Genomic DNA, 20,834 nt, shown 5'->3' on the forward strand with positions numbered 1-20,834 from the left:
AAAGTTAAAAAAATAACTATAAATAATAATCAATTAAAGAATTTATTTTTTTGTTTTTATTTATTTGTTTAAACATAGCTAAATATATAAATAACAAATCAGATTAATAGATAGATATCATTTTCATTTCCATTGTTTTTTTTTTTCTTTTAATATATTATTTAAAATTTCCTCATTCACCATATATTTTCAAATCACCATATATGTAAGATTATTAATTAAATCAATTTTTTTTAAACTTATTTAAATTAGCAAGTCAAAAAGATAAGATTGTTTAAAAATGTCAATGGTAATACACCAAGCCTCCAATCCGGAGTCTTTCAAACATTGTGAATGTCGCAACGCCAAGGAGCTCATTCAGATGATCCGTTCCGATGCCGTAGAGTTTGTCGAGGCCTCGTGGCCAGATGATATGGGACTCTGGTATAGCACCACCATTCGTTCCCACGAGGTTAGTCTCCAGAATCTCGTTGAAGGCATCAGATTCTACGATCAAATCCTCATGGTAGATTCCTCATCGGCTCGTCTTGACCTCACCAAGAAACACAAGACCGTATTAGTACGTTGTTCAAGTATCAGTCGTCCAATCTCTGCACCTGTTACCAGCAAATATCAACAACAACAACAAGTCGCCCCATCAACATCAAACTTTGCTGCTTCGACCGTTCAACCTTTATCACTGAACAAAGCAATGTTCTCGTTCTCATCTTCATCCACCTCGCCGTTGCCCTCGCCAACACAACGCCAACAGTTGTCGCCACGACTTGCAAACTTCAGTAATGGCTCGCCATTCCCGTCCTCCGATGACTCTTATTTCGAGTCTGCGAATGACGACGATGAGTCCTATGATGAATCAAGCTCATCCTGCGAAGAGATTGGCGATGGCGAAGTCTATAGAAGTCCACCGATGCCAACTTCAAAACTGTCATTCCTCATTGATGAGTCTGAGCGATCGTTCAAGAAACAAAAGACAACAAAGAGCAGTTCAAAGAAGGCTGCTACTCTGCAGTCTACGCAGCAGCAGCAACACCAACAACAACAACAACACATACAGCAAGCAATAGTTATCCAACCATTGTCACCAACCGCCAACTATAGTAGCTCCTCCGAGTATTCAGATCCACCCTCGTCACCGTTATCGTCAGACTCATCTTTAGGCAAACGTAAAGATGCAGACTGGTTAGAACTCCCAAAGAACCGGGTCGAGCTGGTGCCCGATCTCTCCAATCCAATGATTTTAGCAAGTAAAATGGACAGAGTAGCATCCGAAAGTGCAGGAAGTGTTCCAAACTCTGAACTATCCATCGACAATACTGAAAGATTAATTATGTAAGTTTATACTCAATGATTATTAACAAAACAAAAACATTTTCTAATACTAATAAATTAATTGTTCATATTATATAGAGAAGGACAAATTCAATTGCCACCCCTTCTTAGACCTCGTCAGTATCATGCTTGTAAAATCCCAAAGGAAGAAAGACCTTCCAAACGTAGAAAGAATCATACAACATTGTTTTGTAGACATTGTGGCACCAATGACACTCCGGAGTGGCGTAGAGGTCCAGACGGTCGTAAATCACTTTGCAACGCGTGTGGCCTCCATTATTCTAAAACTGTAAAACGAGAGAATATGACTCCACAAGCTCAAACCAAAAGATTTGATATTACAAATCTTTTAAATCCTTGTGATGTCTAAATTTAAAAACTTTGAAAATTTTATCTTTGTAAAAAGTTAACTTTTTCTTTATCTCTCACTCAACCAATCACCTCAACAAAATCATTTTTTTTTTTTGACAACTTTAATCTCAATTTGCTGTAGTATATTTTAGAAATAAATAACCATAATCAGGATTATGCAACCAGAATCCTTTTTTGAATTTTCTCCTTTTAAATAAAAATATCTTAATTTTATTTATAAATTTCATTGATATTTTTAAAATTTTATTCCATTATGATGATTTAAAGATATTCTGTTCTTTCGGTATTAATCAATTATAACTTTCAATATCTTTGAACAAACGTTAACTTTTTTTGCAACAGATATCTGTTGTTTTTGAAAAAAAACTGTCAAAAAATTTGCCTAACCACCTCTAGATGAATTGTTATTAATTTTTTTGATCTCATCAATTTTTTTCTTTTTTGAGACCTTTTTTGTGTTTCTTCTGATTTTTTTTTCATCATTTTTTAAGATATTTAAAAAATTTCGATGCAAATTTACCATTATTATTTTTTTTATTTTAATTTTTTTGTAAAAATGTATACAATTCAGGTTTGATTGTCAATTCAATTTCCCATTTACGAAAAAAATAAAAATCTAATCATTTAAATAGTTGTTATTTATATATTAGTAGTTAATAATGAAATATACATTATTATTTTTATCGACATTGGTTCTTTTGGGATCAATTCAATATATTCAATCTACCCCATTAGATGATTATGTAAATGCACCAGATGCAAGGTAATAATATTATTTGATATTTCACTTGATTTAACTATTTCGCTTAATAATCAATCTAATAATAATATTTTTATTTGTTATAGCTATAAATGGACTTTAAATAACACAATTCATGCCACCACATATACTGCCTTTATTTTAGAATTGAGTATGGCTTTTTTTTTCCTTTTCTTTTTTTTTTTTTTTAAATCTTAATTTTATATTTTTATATTAATTAACAAACTTTAATATAATTTAGCATCACAAACATGGATGACTACAGCTGAATCAGATTGGCCAGTTTGGAAGCATTGGTTATCAATGTAAGTAAAACAAAAATGTTACATATTCAATTACAATATATAATGGAAAGTTTGTTAACAATCTATTTAAATTTCATATAGTTGTGTTCCAAATGAATATAGTTCAAGTACTGCTTTTATGTATGTAGATGGTGGTCATAACACTAACTGGCAAACTCCAAACAGTGTCGACAGTACCAGTATGTATTATCAAAAAAAAAAAAAATGTTATGTTATAGTTTGCTCAATATTTATATGTAAATAATATTATAGTTGAAATTGCATGTCTTGCTTCAAAGGGAATCACTGTTGGTCTCACTCAAATTCCAAATCAACCAATTATGTTCTTTAATGATGGTGTTGGTCGTTCTGAAGATGCATTAATTGCTTACACTGTTTGTATTAATAACAAATTATATTAATTATTCATTCATTTTTATTCTAATTTTTGATAAATTATTTTTGTAGTGGAGACATTTCTTGAATAACACTGAAGATCCAGTCTGGTTAGCAAGATTACCAATGACCAAAGCTGTTGTCAAGGCTATGGATGCAGTTCAAGAGTTTGGTAAGACTATTCCATACGATGTTCAAAACTTTGTTGTTGCTGGTGCATCCAAGAGAGGTTGGACCACTTGGACTACTGCTGCAGTCGACTCTAGAGTTGTTGTTGCCGTTCCAATTGTCATGCCAATTTTAGATATGGTTCCAAATATGGGACACCAATGGCAAGCCTATGGTAACTGGTCATTCGCTATGCAAGACTATTTGGATCAAGGTATCATGGCTTATCTCAACACCCCAGAGATGGAGCAACTCGCTGCTATTGTCGATCCATACAGCTACATCGATCGTCTCACAATGCCAAAATACGTCGTTTGCTCGACTGGCGATGAATTCTTCTTGCCAGACTCACCATCTTTCTTCTTCTCACAATTGTTGGGTGAGAAACACTTGCGTTTGGTCCCAAATGCCGAACACAGTTTAATTGGACACCAATTGGATATTATCATGGGTATCGTCACAATGAGTCGTCTTTACATCCAAAACCAAACTCGTCCAGAGTTTGATTACAACATTGCCTTCAACTCGAACGGTACTGCCACCATCACCTTGACCGTTCAACCAGGTACCAAAACACCCTACAAGGTCAAGTCATGGGAAGCCATCACCGAGTCTGCAGAGCGTCGTGACTTCCGTTTGATCACCTGTATGGATCCAACCAAGTGCATCCAACCAATCCTCTGGAAGCCAGAGACCCTGACCGGTGTCAACGGAGTGTACACCGCAACCATGGGAGCTCCAACAGTTGGTTGGAGAGGATTCTTCTTGGAAGCCGAATACGTTTACGAAAACCCATTCGAGGCTGAATACACCATGAAATACACCTCTGAAGTCGCTATTGTACCAAACACCTTACCATTCCCACCATGTGGAAACAATTGTCAAGTAAGCTAACATATTGTACTATCAAATCATTTTTTTTATTTACTAACAAATTCTTTATATCTTTTATTATTTACCTATTTTTACAGCCATATGGTAATAAAATTTAAAAAAAAAAAACAAATCCAAAAATAAATAAATTTAGTAACAAATAGACTAATGTTTTATCCTTCAAATCAAAATTCATTATCCACAACAAAGAGAGTTGTTTCAAACAATTTTAATTTTTTTTTTATTCCAAAAGAAGTATTTGAGCACAACCTTCGATTGACAAAAGTATCGAATAAAAATTTGATAATGATTTTTTTTATTTATTTGTATATTTATCAAATCCCAATTTTTTTTTCCTATTAACTTTTTAAGGTCCGATACAAGAACTCAAAAAGTATTGGTACAAAAAAATTTTTTAAACGAATTGATTATTACGTGGGTTGGTTTTTTTTTTTTTTTTTTTTTTTACATACTAAGCTCCGTTACTCCGTTATAAAACCCACATTTTTTTTATTAACATCTCATTAAAATTTAATACCCTTTTTAGGCGACAACAAACAAAAAGTAAACAACAAAATTATGCTATTCAATATAAATCTTAAATAAAGATATTCATAAAAAAGTTTTGCTTATTTCTTGTTTATCTCATAACACATATAAATTTAAATTAATTCCTCATTGAATCAAAAATAAAATATTATAATTATTTTTAATAAATAAAATAGAATATAAAAAGTCAATAAATAATAGCTACCTAGAAAATTAAATTAACAAAAAGAAGAAAAAAAAAGTATGGTATAACTAAAAAATAAATAATCAATTAAAGAAAATATTAAAATAAAAATAACTATAATTTAAATCTATTTTTATTTTTATTTTTTTTAAATTTAGAATTGTTCAAAAAGTACTCTAGAACTGATTTATTTATTTTATTTTTATTTATTATTTTTTTTTTTTTTACAGTTTATATATTTTATTTGTATTTTTATAATAATTAATTTAATAGATAAATTAGTTGATAGTTGTATCAGTTTCAATAGTATAGTTAATAATTAGTAGATATGAGTGGAGCCGATGCACAACCACATATTGGTGTATTGCCAAAACCAGGGACAGATGTAGTACTGTTGAATGACCAGTTAGCTATCATCAAAGATTGTAATTATAGATTGGTCAATTCGATTACAGGTGCCGAATCTATCCAAAAGGAGAAGGATTCCATCAATGTAAATGAACCGGTCAAGGGATACGACCATCTCTTGAGAAAGATTAGTCGCTTGCAATACTACATCTCCATAGAGTCAGAAGATTTGATCAATTCCATCGAGCGATTGGAGAGTCTAGAGATTCACGGTCATATCAAGCACAGAAGAAAGGAGAGAAGATTAAAGAAGAGAACAGAGTCATTGGCTGCGTTGTCTGCTGCCGCCGCACACTGTAAGGATGCACCGTCCACCCAACAACACGACGTAGCAGCAACATCAAGAACTACCACCACCACACAGCATGAGCACCAACACGAGAGTGCACATGGCCTAAAGGTTAGCAACGAACCAAAGACCCACCACCATCTCGAGCCGGAAGACTTGGATGCCACCGTCCAAGATTCCAGTGAATCTTCCGATTCCTCGTCGGATTCGTCCGAGAGTGACGAGGAGATCAAATTCGGACCAAGAAAATTAAGAAAATTCAGAAAGTTGCTCTTGGGAAAGATAGAGTGTCTCATCAACTATCTCGATAAAATGTCAAAAGAACTCTCAGAGATGAAGGATAGAGCGTTCGAGAGAAAGAAGATCATGCCACACATCCCATGGGATCTCTCATTGAAAGACAGTTTCGACCTACAATCACCAGAGGTCAGAAGAATGATCAATTCTCCACCACCTCCAGCACCACAAGCCACAACAACAACAACTACTACTACAACTACAACTAACAACAACAACAACAGCCTTGTCAACAATAATCCAGCGGTACTTCACAGTCACAATGGAGCACCATGCACCAACGCTGCACATCTCCATATCCCACATACTCATGTCAAAGCCATTTCACCATTGACAGAGTCCATCAATAACACTCGTATGCTTTCACCAATTACACCATCGATTGACCTGAGAGCAAGCCACGAGAGATGTTGCTCACCAGCATTCAATGAGCGTTTTAAGAATTTAAATATACAATCACCACAGGAGATCTTCCAAGTTGACAATATACAGTATGCTGATGAAGATGATTTTGACAATCAAACCTACACCAAATCACCATCAACACCAGTTCAACAATTAAATCAATACCGTCAAAGAAAGAAGGAAGATAAACAACATTCTTAAATTATCAATTTTATGCAAAAATAAAAAAAGTGTTTGTTACAACTATTCCATAACAATTTTAAATCTTTATTAATAATCTCAAAACAAATTTATTAACTCAGTAAAAATAATAAAGAACTTTTAAATTTTTTGAAAATTATATTTATATATTTTATATATATTTATCTAATATATATCTATTTTTTTTTACTTTTTTTCATTTTAATTATTATTTTTTTTAAATAGTATTAAAAAAATTTTGTTGTTGTTGTTGCTGTTGTTGTTGTTGTTGTTGTGATTCTCGTAACAAAGAGTTTAATGATGGTGATTGAGCCAATTGTTGATGTAGTTCTTCAGATGGAATCACTGTGATTGGAGGTCCTCCAAAGCTCTCTTCATATCTTACTTTGCATTCAAGAGCGGTTCTTGGAATCTTGGTTTGACGTCCTCTAGCCATTCCCTTGGAAACTTCCATCCAATTAATTTCACGACCTTCAATCTTGTTCTCTTGGATCTTCTTGTGGAGAATCTCATCTTCTCTCTGCGACCATTTGACTTCACGAGACATACATGACTTGAAGTATTGATATCTACATTGAATATCGGTTCTTGTTCGGATTTCCGATGCAACATTCTTCCAACTTTGACCATGTTTCTCTACCAAACTAAACAGCTTTGATTCTTCATCTTCATCCCAACTACCCTTTCTAATTGCTGGACAAAGGACTCTCTTCCAATGTTGGGCACACTGAGCACCAGTTTTACCTCCACCAATTTGATGAGCAATCTTCTTCCATTGCTTATCACCATGTTCATGAACCAATTGAATCAATCTCTGAGATTCTTCCTTTGTCCATTTATTTGGTGGATTTCTAAGTCCTCTACTAACACTTTTTCTTACTCTTTCTCTTTTCTAAAAATAATAAATAAATTAATTAATAAAAAGAAAATTTTTTAAAAAAACAACAATTGTTTTTCATCAACTTACCTTTTTTTGAGAAGATTCATCTGGCTCATTTAATTCCAATGCTTTAACATCAATAGTGATTTCATTCTCCTCGACACCATTATCTTTTAAAAAGTTGACCATCTTTTGACTTGGTTCAATCGATAGGAATAAATCTACCATATATTGGAAAATTGATTTGTAGTTGTTGTCAAACACTGGAATAATTCTTAAATCTAATAATAGATTTCTAAATGAAATATCTTCGTTTAGATATTCAGAGATTGTATTGAAAAGTTGGTCTCTGGAATGATTATCCATGTATCCATAGAGAACTGGTGAAAGGAAGTCACGTAAATGATCTTCTGAATCATCGTCCATTAATTCCATGGATGGAGGAGATTCAATTCCACCCATTAAAGACGGAGAGAATGGAATACCTTCATGTGAATTATATAGAGTTGGAGAAGTATGTTGGGGTACAACCATTTCATTGTTTGAGTTGTTTGGGTTAAAGTATGGAGAGTTGGAGATCATGGTTGGAGTAGGTGGCGAAGCGATCATCGATAAACTGTAGGGTCTTTTTCTTGGAGAGGGAGAGCTAATACTGAAACCCTCTGGGACCCTGAAATCTGGTTGGGATGGCGCTGGAGAACCAATATGTTGAATTTGTTGGATTGGAACTTGATTGTTGCCATTGTGTACTATTTGTTGGAAGCCATTCGTATATGGTGAATTTGGCACTCCACAATAATTATTATAATATGGACTGACAGGGTAAACAGAAGGATTAATCATTGTTAACATTTTTATAGAGGTCTTTTGTTTTTTATATTTTGTTTAGGAAAATTAAATTATTATTATTAATTGGAATTGGTGAATAGGGTGATTTATTTGTGTAATGATTTGGTTTTTTTTGGTTGTTCTGATGAAAATACGAATTGATGGATTCGAAAATCTCAACTTATCAAATAGATAGAGAAAAAAGAATTAAATAAATATGAATAAATTAAATAAATAAATAGATTTATAAAATGAATGGTCAATATAATTTGGTTTGATTCAATTTATATTTTACAAGGTTGGTCATCACAATTTATGATTAGGATGAAAGGTCACAAAGGATTGCTGACATATTTATAGTGATTAATATTTTAATTAAAAATAAAAAAAAATAAAATTACGGTGCTGATTATTTTAATCGATGTATTAAAATGCTATTCATAAATCTTATTTCCAAATCCGAAAATAAATTCACAATCACACGCACTCACACACCATGTGATATTTGTGTTTGATCTTATGATGATGTGAGAAGTGTGGTTTTATTGTTGTTGAGTATGATGTTGATTTTGTGGGGAATTCCAACATATATGTATATATAAATACATACAATCAGTATTTATTTATTTTATTCGACATTAAATTTTATTAGTATGATTTTTAATTTTGTGTGGTAAATCAATATGAGATATTGATTGTGATTTTCTTTTCCTGTCTGGCATATCAACCATAATGATTTTTTATCAAGATCTTGATAAAAAAACAATTGTGGTTACTAAACAGATTTTTATTTAGTTATATGGTAGAATATTTTTATATTAGCATAGTATTGGTATTATACTTATCACAATTTAGTATCCAAAGTATAAACTCCGGTTTAGTGAATGGGTATGTACGCGCATATTGGAACCATTGATCATGATGTGGTGTGTTTGAATTCTCCGAATATTAATGTTATTCAATTATATAGTTGTTATTTTGTTTAATTAATTATTTGTGTTTGGGAAAATAGCCTATACTCTGTCACTGTGAACTTTATTTATAATCAGAATTATCTTTATAACCCTATCTTTCATACTGTCAATAGATTTATTTGTTCAGTTAATTACCGATTTCAAACTATAGTGACTGTCTATATTTTAAACATTATTGACATCACTTGTATACAGTCATACCTCTAAAATGATCATTAAAATAACTTATGTTCTTTTTTTTTGTTTAATTCATTAGTATTTAATAAGAATAAACAATTGATTATTAAATTAAACAATGTTAATTGTGTGTGAGTGTGTGTTTATATAAATATATTCATACATGTATTATTATTATTATTAATATCAATTTTCGAATTGTGTTTATTGGATTCGAGCCACAAGTGCATTCGAAACATCGACAGGCAATAATGGGATATATTGATATCTTGTTTTACTATGCACACCAATATATATTTACATACCCTATAATATTTTTAAATTTGATTATCTTGATCAAATTTACCCAATATGGAAGTGTTGTTTTGGGTAACTATTGATGGTTGTCCAGTCATTTGAACCATGATGTAATCTTTGTAGTTTGACAAAGAAAATTTTCGCATTTCATCATCACCAACACACTTCAACACCACATTTGTCTGTCAACAGGAATGCTATCACTCACTTCATTCATAATGATCACACTCGCATTCCTGATATTAATCAACACATTAAATTCATACTTGCTATTCAGACAACCACCACAATACAATTGAAACTAATTCACTAGAGTGATAGGCTAATTCCTCTCTTTCTCCTTTGGTGGTTCTACAAATTTATATTCCATTTTATTTAGTATTAAAATTTGTTGTTAATTTAAATTATATTATTGCTTTATGGAATTATATTTTGATAATGAGCACACTACTTACTACAACATAATAAAATATAACAATTAAATACACACCAATTAAATTTAATTTTTATAATAATAATTTACACACAACAGATTAATGAATAGATTGTGATAAAGATGGTAAATTAATATGGTAAGGTGACCGATATAGAGAATAAATATTGATTGTTCCAAGTTTGTTTGAGATATTAATATAAATAATACAACTTGTTATAAATATATATATATATATGTTTTTTGGATATTTATTTATGGAGACCAGTCGTATCCTCTTTCATAGTCTTCATCGAAAAGAGTGCTGTAGATGGATGTTACGCCTGAGTCTTGCATCTTAATGGTGAAATCACGATTTGTCTTACGCCATTGTGATGGATCTTGATCGTAGGGAGGGAATGTTTGTGATCCCGATGGATAGTCAGTGTCACCCCAGTTTCCAGTGGAAACGTAGACACGGTCATCGTCGAGAATCCAGAATTTCTGGTGAGAGTAAGTGTACATGTTGGCGTTGGTCTTTCTAATGGTGATACCGGCGGCATTGAGGTGTTTGTAGCAGGCCAATGCACTAAGATAGTCGGTGTACGAGAAGATCTTGTTGGAAACCAAGATGGTGAGCTTACCAGTGTAGTTACCGAGGAGATCACACCAGTCAGAGTTGGTAATCTGGTAGATGTATACCTTGAGTGTCTTTGAGTTGTGGATGTCAGAGGTGACGATATCCCAAGCGTTGTCTGGCGAGGTGAATACCAAAGCATTAATATCTCCAGTGGTGGTTTGGGCAGTGGTGACAAAGCTTCCCGGGAAACTGGTTGCTGGTGGAATTACAACATCGATATTTGATTTATCTTTGATAATCTTCATGTCTGAAGATGAGTAGGTAAGAGTTGGCCATGCAATACCCATATTCCAATCATATTCGAAAACAGATGTAGTGAAATCTACGATAGGTGGTGCACCTTCAACAATAACACTAGGAAAAAAATAGAATTGAAAATTAATATCTATAGACAAGCTGATATAAATGATATTATAAAAATTACTTACCCAGCTTCTCTGTTCTTCATGAACGAAGTCTTACTGTAGTTAATCGATGAGATAGAAACGATCTTACCGTCGATACTCATGTACTTGGAGTGGAGGAAAGTGAGAGTAGTGAAATATTTAACTTGAGCACCAGCAACAGCCAAGAAACTGATTGGATCGATGTATCCGGTGGTCAAGGTTTGGTTTTGACTATAGTAGTTATTGGTGAGGATTCTAACAGTAACACCACGGTGAATGGCATTCAAGAGTGCATTGAAAATTGGGAAAGTCTCTGTAGTTCTTTGATCCTTAACAGTGCAACCATAGACACCGTTATAAGTCGATGAACAATATGCCCATGAACTGAAACTTGGGATGGCAATATCGATTGAACTTACAGCGTTCTTCGAGATAATAAAAAAAAATAAGAAAATTGTTAATAACTATCGATTGAAACATTGTTGTTAGCGGTTAACACTTTTTAAATTGCTTACAATAACCAAATTAGTTTCAGTTTGAATGGATGTATCTGGTGAAAAATAAGTTGTCACTGAAAGTGGTCCGATATCTGCAGATGAGGTGAATGAAGCAACATATGTAGTATTTTGCTATTGATTTATAGAATCGGTTTGTTAATATGAATTTTTTTTTTTATATAACGAACTTTGGAGATATATAATGACATACGAAATCTTGTGATAATACTAAATTGATGCTCAAAGCAGCAATTATAGCAAAAGAAACTGATAAATATCGAAGAGATACCATTTCTTTATTTCTGTTTCGAGAAAAGATACAACAAAATCTAAAGTAATAATACAACTAACTAACTAATTGATATTATTATTGTCAATCTCTTAGGAATCAAAGCTGACTGTTGGTGATTGGTTTTTTTTTTGTTTTTGCTTAGGAACCAAATAAATATAAACTAACATCCAGATTAAGAAATAGTACAAAATCAAAAATCTAAAAACACAAAATAAAAATAAAATAATAAAAAAAATAAAAATAAAATTTGCGATTTACAAGTTTTCAAATTCAAAGTGGTGCAAGCATCTCTTGTCAGGGGTATCCCAATACACGAGTGGACTTTTATCCTAATCTTACTATGTCTTAAAATTTCTTTTTTTTTTTTACAAAATTTTGATCTTTTTTTTCGAAATAAATATCATGATTCCCAGTACGAGCACAAATATGATCACAACAAAAAACAATTAAATTTCATATCTTTAGTGGGTTTATTTTCGTGCCAGTGTGTATGATCTTCGGATTTATTATGTTGACGATTATGTTTGTTTGCATTAAGATAATTAAAAGATTAATTGTAAATAAAAATAAAAAGTAAAAACTATTGGGAAAGAAAATCTTTGTGATTCTACTTTCTTTCATATCTACAAAATTTTATTAATTATCATTGGATATTATTATTATTATTGTTGTTGTTGTTGTTGGTGTGCACCAATAACCGGTTACAGATTGAATAATATTATCATATGTTTATTAATCTATAGATTCATAGTTGTCTCTGATTTGATAGTAGGTTTTGATTACTTTCGACAGGAATATTATTAGGACGATTGCAGCCGCTAGAACAAATAGGAGAACCCAAATCGGGAGAGAGTTGTCCGGTGGGATATTGAAGGGTGCTGGCAATTTGTAAAAGTAGATCGATGAGCTGTTGGTAGAGAGCAATACAACCGATGAACGCTTAGAGTAGGTAGAGCTAACACCAATCTGATGGTTGGCAAGCAGGTCGGCGTCAAGCGGTTCGTCACCAGGATTGTTTAGATTGTAGAGAAGTATGTCACTTCCCAATGCAAAGAGCGCGTGGAATCCTGTTGAGCCAACAGCACCACTGTCAACGCCATCCGAAGCGGAAGTAGTCGAATCAACAACAGATAGCTTAGTTGAGGTTATTACTGTGATAGATGATGTTAGTTTGCCATCTTCTGTTAGCTGTAGTGATATCAAATGATTGCTTTCAGAGTTTGCAGCACCGCCTCTGCCGCTACCACCTATAAACACCAATGAGCTCGATGACTTTGTCATTGACATGATTGAATCGCCATCGGTGTAGTTAAACAACGATAGCAAGCTAAAATCCGACAAAGATAGTTGTAGAATCAAACCTTTATCTGAAAGACATCCAAGGAATATACTTCCATCTTTTCCGTTTACCTGCAGAGTAGAAGGATCGTATTCAACTGACAATGCAAACAAACAATAATCAGGGTATAAATACTATAATAATAATAATAATTATTAAATTAATTTATATTAATTCAATTAGTATGAACTGTTTGTTTAAAATGTTTATTTATACTTATACATACAGAATCTATTATATAGAATTTATGATTGATTGGGTCACTTTGAATTTTATAGATATTGTTGGATGTGAATAGGTAGATGATACCATCGTTATCCAAAAACAAAGATTTATCAATGAATGGAATGCCACTTTGGTCTGACAGATCGATGGAGCTGAGAATTCTAAATGATTTATCTTGCATCTTTAGAAGAGTGATAGAGTTATTATTATTGTAATTACTATAGGCATAGTAAAGATATCCATTCTTTTCATCCAAGTACCCGGTGGTCTTTACTTGTTCTACAACTTGACCACCAACCAAAGGTATCGAGTTTATCAACATAACACTATTTACGATATCTCTAGTTGATATTTTAATTCTATATAAACAACCATCATTGCTAGATGCCAATACATGATCCAGAGCATTTCCTGGATGGATTTTACAATAATTTGTTTTATTTAAATGCAAAACACCTAAAAAGTTATTATAATTAGTAATATAAAATAAACTACAACACAATAAAATTTACCAATATTAAATTCTCCATTTATAAAATTTGAACAAATATATAAAAATAAAAATATAAAAGATATTTTTTTGAACATAATCTAATCTTTGAACAACAACAACAGAGTTATAACTTATATTGTTGTTTATTATTTAAGAAATCACTTTGTATTGATATTAGTAACATTTCTTTTGTTTAATCAAATAAACAATCATTTTATTTTTATGACAACCAATCAAAACATAGTTATCAACATCAAAATATATATTTTGATTGGTCGTTTATTAAAAATGTTAGAAGTTGTGTTGTGTTGTTTGGGTGTTTTGTTTAAATCTCTATTATTTATTTGTTTGTTTAAATAACAATGATATTATTTTATTCAAATATTTAATTAATTGTTAGAATGTGGATTTGAAATGGATGATGAGGTTGTAAATGATTCATCATGATTTAAATTTAAATCTAGTACGTCTATCAGGTTTTCATTGAGATCGGAAAGCTCTTTGAGCATTGGAATATGTCTGTATTTCGCTACTACAAAGCCAATCGATTTCAATATATCCAATTCTCTTTCTGCTTTCAAGATTGAATCTTCATTGGTCTTACAGTAGATGAATGCCAGTAATTTCAATGATTCCTTTATAAGTTGTATAGAACTATCTGATGATGATGGTGATGATATATTATTATTATTATTATTATTTAATATCTGTTGTTCTATAATATTATTATTATTGTTATTATACTTTAATAACTCTGATTTTGAGACATCGCTAATGATATCGATATACTCTGATTGATACAAAAGAATAGTACCTTGTAGCAACACATCTCTGAATGTAATGAAGCTATTGTTGTGATTTACTACTACCTTGTTCAACACTTTGATAGCAGAGAGTCTTAATCTTCTTGACTATAGGTTATTTAATAATATAAAATATTAATATTTACGATATAGTGGTTGTAGTTGAGCATAATTATATACATACTAAATTCTTATCATTAAATTTCTGTTTGGCCATAAAGATAATGATTCTCTCAATAAGACAGTGTTCGAAATTATCATCTTTGAATGGTTTCTGTGAGTATTCGTAGAGTTGTTGATCTGATATCGTTGATTCTATTAAACCTAGGTATGATTCTTTCAAGTCGAGAGACTGTGATTGGAATACACTAGTAATAATAGGTTGTTGATAAAATGGTAGGAATCTAGATATTGTTAATTGAATATTATTAGTATTTTTGCCATTTTACTTTAAAAGAAAGAATAGTACATACACTCCATAAGATCTATTTAAGATACTAAATTCATTGGCAACCAACATTGAAATTCTACATATCTTTGTTAATAATATAGGTTCAGGTTGGAATCTCTTTGATAAATTCTCTAAAAGATATGAAAGTATATCACAGTTTGTAGAGGGCATATTCATATTATTATTATTATCAGATTGTGTTGGTGTTATTGTTGGATCATTATTATTATTATTGTTGTTTGTTGTATTTGTCGATGGTTGTATAAATGTACATAGTCTACTACTTTTAAAGTTATTAAGTTGGTATATAGTTATTGACTGATTGTTATTGGTTTTCAAAGTAAAGGACTTATTCTTTTTGTTGTTATTATTACTATTATTACAATTATTATTATTATTCTGTTGGCTTGGTTGTTGTTGTTGTTGCTGTTGATTATATTTTAAGAATTGTTCTCTACATTCACTGCAAGATGTTAATAATATATAAATTACATCCAATGCTTTATCAACTAAAAATAACTATAAAAGGATAGAAAGAAAATGGTCAATATAATAATAATAATAATAGTGTTATAATTATATATAGATATATTTGTTATTATACTAACATTTGTCATCTTTAAAAAAGGTAATAGTTTAAATAATAGTGTGCTACAAGGTTGTTGCATTGACATGACAAACGATAATGACTTGGCCAACTCTTCACTTGCTTGCTCTATAGCTTGTAGTGATGTAGCTTGATTATCTATATCCATTGGATCTAGATTCTCATTTAATAATGTCAATTCTTGATTATTACCATTGTTATTGATGGATATTGAAGTTGTACTTTGTGATTGTTTAATTGGCTGTGGAAGTAACTGTAGTTGTGGTGGTGGTGGTGGTGGTGGTAATTGTTGTAATAACACTTTAGGTGAATTTTCAAGATCTATTACAACTGGTTGTTGGTCGATGATCGTTGAGTTACCAGTGCCCGGTTGTTTCGATGCCAATTGGTGATGTTTGTTGTCGTGTGCTGTGGATGTCGGTGTTTTCACTGGTTGCGGCAAAGACTTTGGTCTGCTTGCAGAAGTAGTTGACTTTTGTGAAGAGAGTGAATTCGAAAGTAGATTGGCAGTGGCAGACACTGGTGGCAACACAAGAGAAGACGACGACAAACTTCCAATCGAATTTCCACCCATTGAGCTAGTCAATGGTAGATGTAGCTTGTTCTGAACATTTGGTGGTATCAAATACAATATACTTGGTTTACCATCAACAATATTTGTCATTAATCTACATAATATATGTGTAGTATTATTCTTTTCATTATTATTATTATTTGACCAATCAATCTTATTATTACTTTTACGACTACTATTATTATTGTTTGTTGTTGTGGTATTTTGTTGTTGTTCTGTTTTTTGTTTCTTTTTAACTTCATTTAGTTCAGCAACGATAGTTTCTCTTTGTCTCTTCTCAGTTGCCATCTTTTCTTTCTCTTTTTCTCTTTCTTTCTCTCTGTGTAGTTCTCTCTCGTTCTCACGATCTCTTTCCAATGCACGTTCTTTCTCACGAGCCATCTCAGCTTCCTTTTCTTTTGTTGCATTGATTCGCATATGATGCAACATCTTTTCCTTCTCTTGAAGTGATCTGTCTCTGTCGGCCAACGACTTTTTCAATTCTTCCAACTCATCTCTCATCGACTTTAATGCTAAATCATGTTGAGTGATGTGAATTGTCTCTTCCTCCATTGCTTTACCACCATCATTATATAAAGTCAATTGATTATGATCATTCTGTTGTAGTTGTGGTGGTGGTGCTGCTTTCTGTTGTTTACCATGTAAAACACTGATATCCAATGACATACTTGTATCGATATCATCAAAATTACTAAATAAATCATCATCCTCTATATTATTTGATGGTGGAGGTAATGTTGATACATTTGATGAATTCAATGATTGCTGATGCTGCTGCTGCTGTTGTTGTTGTTGTTGCTGATAATGTTGTTGTTGTTGTTGGTGATGTTGATGTTGTTGTTGTGGTTGTTGTTTAGTTAAATGTTGCATTGGTAATAATTTAGCTTGAGGTTTAAATGGTGGTGGTAATGAAATCGATGTATTTGAATTCACTGATGGTTTAAAAGGTTGTTGTTGCTGTTGTCCATTTATATGACCTGCAAAGCTTGGTGTCTGTACGAATCCTGAGTTATCATATTGAGAATGATTCGATTGTTGTTGTAAATTGTTTTGTTGATGGTATTGTTGTTGTTGTAGTAAATTGTTTTGTTGATGATTCTGTTGTTGTTGTTGATGTTGATGTTGATGTTGATGCAGATATGATTGTTGATTAGTTATTAAAGTAGAAGCAGGTTTCTTTGATTGAAATGGTGGTTTCAAAAGTGGTGAACCAACTATCTTTGTGCTCGGCCTAAATAGATTTGCGTTGGCTGACATAGATGAACCAACATTGTTCATCACCGATGTATTGCTTGTGGGCAATCTGTTCTGAAGGTTTATTCTATTACCAATACTATTGCTATTGTTATTTATGATATTGTGTTGTTGTATCTGTGGTGCTGCCGCTTGTTTCATAGGTATTCCAATTCCACCAACAACATTATTATTAAATCTCTAAAATGTGTTTGCATAAATTATTATTAGTTTCTTTAGATTCTTCATATTCATCTTTAAATTTGTATTTACCTGTTTGTTTGCATCGTATTGTTGTTGTTGCTGTTGTTGCTGTTGTTGCTGTTGTTGTTGATGTATCGGTGTGAGAAAGCTATCATCATTATTAAAAGTAAAAGAATTAATAAACAATTTTAATCAATAAAATAAATAAAAGATTAATTTATACTTACTTTGTTTGTCTACTTGTCATATGTATCATTTGAATTGCTCTGTTATTATTATGAATAATTCAGAGGCAAAAATCAAAGTTAGTTTTAATTAATTAACACTCTGATTTAAAAATTTTCCAATAAAAATGTGATTTTCAAAAAAAATAAAAAGACATTTTTAAAAATTGTGAGAAGTTATTTTTCCTCACTAAACTCAAAGTATTATTTATTGCCTGCTAGCACAACGATACAATTACTAGTTATTTTGTTCAAGGAGATTTAACCATGAACATCAACAAAAATTAAATCTTAATTTTTATTTTTTATTTTTTTATTTCTATTTATTTTGTAGAATGATAATACAAATGAAGAGAAATTTGAATGTATTTGAATGTATGTGTATCAGATAAGCAAGCACATGAAATCTGCTTGATAGGAATAATGGCAGTTTGCGGTATAAAAATGGTTGTGCACAAAAAGGACCAATGATAGTGTGTAAAATGATAATTTATTTATATTTATATTTGTTTTCATTTTTTAAAATCATCAAATTGCTTACATTGTCATATCTTCATCGATATTATTGTTATTGAGAATTAGAGGAGTGTAGATATGAGATTGTTTTGTTGAATATTGGCTAGCGAAATTCTTTTCAAATTTGTGCTGATCTATCAGATGTTCAACTCTATCATTTTCATTCCAGAAAAAAGTTTCGCACTACAAAACATTCTAACTGTGTAATTGATAAAATAGTAAGTTTATTTTCTTAAATAAAATATAAAAATATTATTACCATCTTTTTTTTTTGTTTTAATGTATTGAATAGAGTGTCGTGTGTCTCTAAGAGATGACAATCTAACCATCGGTAGGTAGGGAATGATTGTAAGCATATCTCACACATATTCTTGTGCACTGTTGTAATGATTGGAAAACGACGCAATAGGGTCAAATTCTACACCATTGCACAAACCAAATTCACATTTGATCGTACTTTTGCTATTTTCAAGATCATAATCAATCATCTTGATTTCATTGATATCGTTTTGATTTGCATTGACATGATCTATTGTTTGTTTGATAAGCTCATTATTCATTATACATCTTTGTTTGCCTCCCAAGTGTCTACCAATATTTATATCATTATAGAATGGATGATCGCTATCATATTTATGTATTTGTTTTCTATATATGTTTATAGATTTCATAAGAAAAAAAAAATAACAATTCCACTGTTTAAACAACATTGTTATTTTTTTTAAAAGATTGTAAGATAAATTATATCATATTGTTTCATTTAAATAGAAATAGATTCGTTGGAAAATTGTTAAGTGGAGTTGAATAGGTTGAATTTTCTAGATTCGATCAAAAAAAAAAAAAAAAAAAACAAGACGAAATAAAACGAGATTAAAAAATTTTTCTTCACAACAAAAAAGCTTCTGTGGCTCAGTAGGCAGAGCATTCGGCTGTTAACCGAATGGTCGTTGGTTCGATCCCAACCAGGAGCGATCATTTTTAAAGGTTCTGACCGCATGCGGTCGCACCTTGTTTTTTTTTTATAATAACTAAAGTGGTATACATGTTTTATTAAAAGTTGTATTAAAAGGATGGATTTACCATCAAGTTTTTTTCGTAGTCTATTTTTTTTCTTTTTAGTTGTTGGTTGATTTAATTAATTAGTTGGCAGGTTGGGAAGAGAGTTAATTTCATTTACTTGATTAGTTGGCTGGTGTTGGAGTGTTGTTTATTAATTTTAGAATGTTTCTGTGGATATCGAAGTCGGATATAATAGATTGGTTGGAGAAATCGAGTATTTTGTCATCTTGACTGAATAGAATTGAACTGACATGTTTCCAAATGTTGTGGTAGATGATCGCTGTTAGGTCTGATGATTCATCGCAGAGGTAGAAGTGAGTAGTAGATTTTTCCAGTGACCATTCGTCTTCGTAGTTGGCAATTTGTAGATGTTGTGTGATGTGTTTGAGGTTGAATTTGTTTAGGATGACTCGACAATTAAAGAAATAATGTGTGTGTGGGTCAAAGTCATTTGCTGAACATAGTTTACAACTGTCTTGTTTGATGTATGCCATACCAGGAAGTGATCTTGAGAAGAATCTGAATACTGTGTTTCTACCTCTGTGGTGTTTGATTGAGTTAATGTAGTAGAAGATGTTTCGGGTTGATGTAAAGTCTATTTTGGTGGGGGGAAGAGATAGTTGGAATTGACCTGATGTAAGTACTGGTTTGTGGTGATGGTTGATAAGGTTGTGGTATATGAGTTTAAGTGGTAGTGGTTCGTCATTACGCAATATTGGTTTCATTTGATGTGGAGGTAATTTCATAATTGGTCTAAAGTGTTGCCAAAGAAGGATGGAATGTTTGAGTGTAGGTGAGGTTATCTTGTTATGTCTAATTTGGTTACGCCAGCTTTGGTAGTATGGGGAATAGACATCTTGATTTGCAATTACTCTATTTAGTATCCAAATGTGTTGAGCGTCATTTCGTAGTTTCATATCCCACAATGATATGCCACCATTTTTCCAATGATGTACTGCTCTGGAGAGTGTCATTGTATTCTTAAATGATTTTGCATCTTCGAAAGGTCTGAGATTGGATGACCATAGGAACCAAGTGATTATTTTGTTGAGTGATTTGATATCTGATTCTGTGAATTTGTCAAGGTACATGTGGTAAGAGAGTTTTGATAGTGTGTATGACTTGAGTATTGACATTTTAGTCCTTAGGGTTGTGCCAAACTTCTTCCATTTGATCAGTGATGATTTAACTTCGCTGACTATTGATGA

The 20,834-nt window shown here is 31.7% G+C and overlaps 7 protein-coding genes and 1 non-coding gene across 8 annotated transcripts; 3 read left to right on the top strand and 5 right to left on the bottom strand.

The window, feature by feature from the left end:
* Positions 1-280: 280 nt before the first annotated feature.
* Positions 281-1,699, top strand: gtaI (GATA-type transcription factor; the record flags this gene model as incomplete). The annotated part of the gene is made up of 2 exons (XM_020581706.1): positions 281-1,329; positions 1,408-1,699. The coding sequence occupies 2 exons, from the start codon at positions 281-283 to the stop codon at positions 1,697-1,699; spliced, it is 1,341 nt and encodes a 446-aa protein (XP_020427769.1).
* Positions 1,700-2,360: 661 nt separating this feature from the next.
* On the top strand, positions 2,361-6,515 carry aprA (PhoPQ-activated pathogenicity-related family protein; the record flags this gene model as incomplete). Its single annotated transcript, XM_020581707.1, has 8 exons — positions 2,361-2,464; positions 2,548-2,612; positions 2,703-2,766; positions 2,848-2,945; positions 3,019-3,140; positions 3,214-4,194; positions 4,555-4,576; positions 5,239-6,515. 8 exons carry the CDS (start codon positions 2,361-2,363, stop codon positions 6,513-6,515), a joined length of 2,733 nt encoding a protein of 910 aa, XP_020427770.1.
* Positions 6,516-6,732: 217 nt separating this feature from the next.
* Positions 6,733-8,247, bottom strand: mybC (myb transcription factor; the record flags this gene model as incomplete). Its single annotated transcript, XM_020581708.1, has 2 exons — positions 6,733-7,407; positions 7,483-8,247. The coding sequence occupies 2 exons, from the start codon at positions 8,245-8,247 to the stop codon at positions 6,733-6,735; spliced, it is 1,440 nt and encodes a 479-aa protein (XP_020427771.1).
* A 2,112-nt stretch (positions 8,248-10,359) lies between these two features.
* PPL_10948 (phospholipase D) lies at positions 10,360-11,898 on the bottom strand (the record flags this gene model as incomplete). The annotated part of the gene is made up of 4 exons (XM_020581709.1): positions 10,360-11,077; positions 11,152-11,534; positions 11,625-11,738; positions 11,818-11,898. The coding sequence occupies 4 exons, from the start codon at positions 11,896-11,898 to the stop codon at positions 10,360-10,362; spliced, it is 1,296 nt and encodes a 431-aa protein (XP_020427772.1).
* Positions 11,899-12,630: 732 nt separating this feature from the next.
* PPL_10949 (uncharacterized protein) lies at positions 12,631-14,168 on the bottom strand (the record flags this gene model as incomplete). The annotated part of the gene is made up of 3 exons (XM_020581710.1): positions 12,631-13,371; positions 13,464-13,918; positions 14,138-14,168. 3 exons carry the CDS (start codon positions 14,166-14,168, stop codon positions 12,631-12,633), a joined length of 1,227 nt encoding a protein of 408 aa, XP_020427773.1.
* A 176-nt stretch (positions 14,169-14,344) lies between these two features.
* Positions 14,345-19,127, bottom strand: PPL_10950 (uncharacterized protein; the record flags this gene model as incomplete). Its single annotated transcript, XM_020581711.1, has 8 exons — positions 14,345-14,866; positions 14,943-15,162; positions 15,232-15,728; positions 15,818-17,824; positions 17,897-17,975; positions 18,055-18,093; positions 18,593-18,701; positions 19,004-19,127. 8 exons carry the CDS (start codon positions 19,125-19,127, stop codon positions 14,345-14,347), a joined length of 3,597 nt encoding a protein of 1,198 aa, XP_020427774.1.
* Positions 19,128-19,465: 338 nt separating this feature from the next.
* On the top strand, positions 19,466-19,538 carry PPL_10951. The gene has a single exon. It is a non-coding gene; the product is annotated as a tRNA-Asn (tRNA).
* Positions 19,539-19,748: 210 nt separating this feature from the next.
* On the bottom strand, positions 19,749-20,762 carry PPL_10952 (uncharacterized protein; the record flags this gene model as incomplete). The annotated part of the gene is made up of 1 exon (XM_020581712.1): positions 19,749-20,762. One exon carries the CDS (start codon positions 20,760-20,762, stop codon positions 19,749-19,751), a length of 1,014 nt encoding a protein of 337 aa, XP_020427775.1.
* Between the last annotated feature and the right edge of the window lie 72 nt (positions 20,763-20,834).

The sequence above is a fragment of the Heterostelium album genome, assembly GCF_000004825.1.
Source record: "Heterostelium album PN500 unplaced genomic scaffold PPL_scaffold15, whole genome shotgun sequence".
NCBI classification, from domain to species: Eukaryota; Evosea; class Eumycetozoa; order Acytosteliales; family Acytosteliaceae; genus Heterostelium; species Heterostelium album.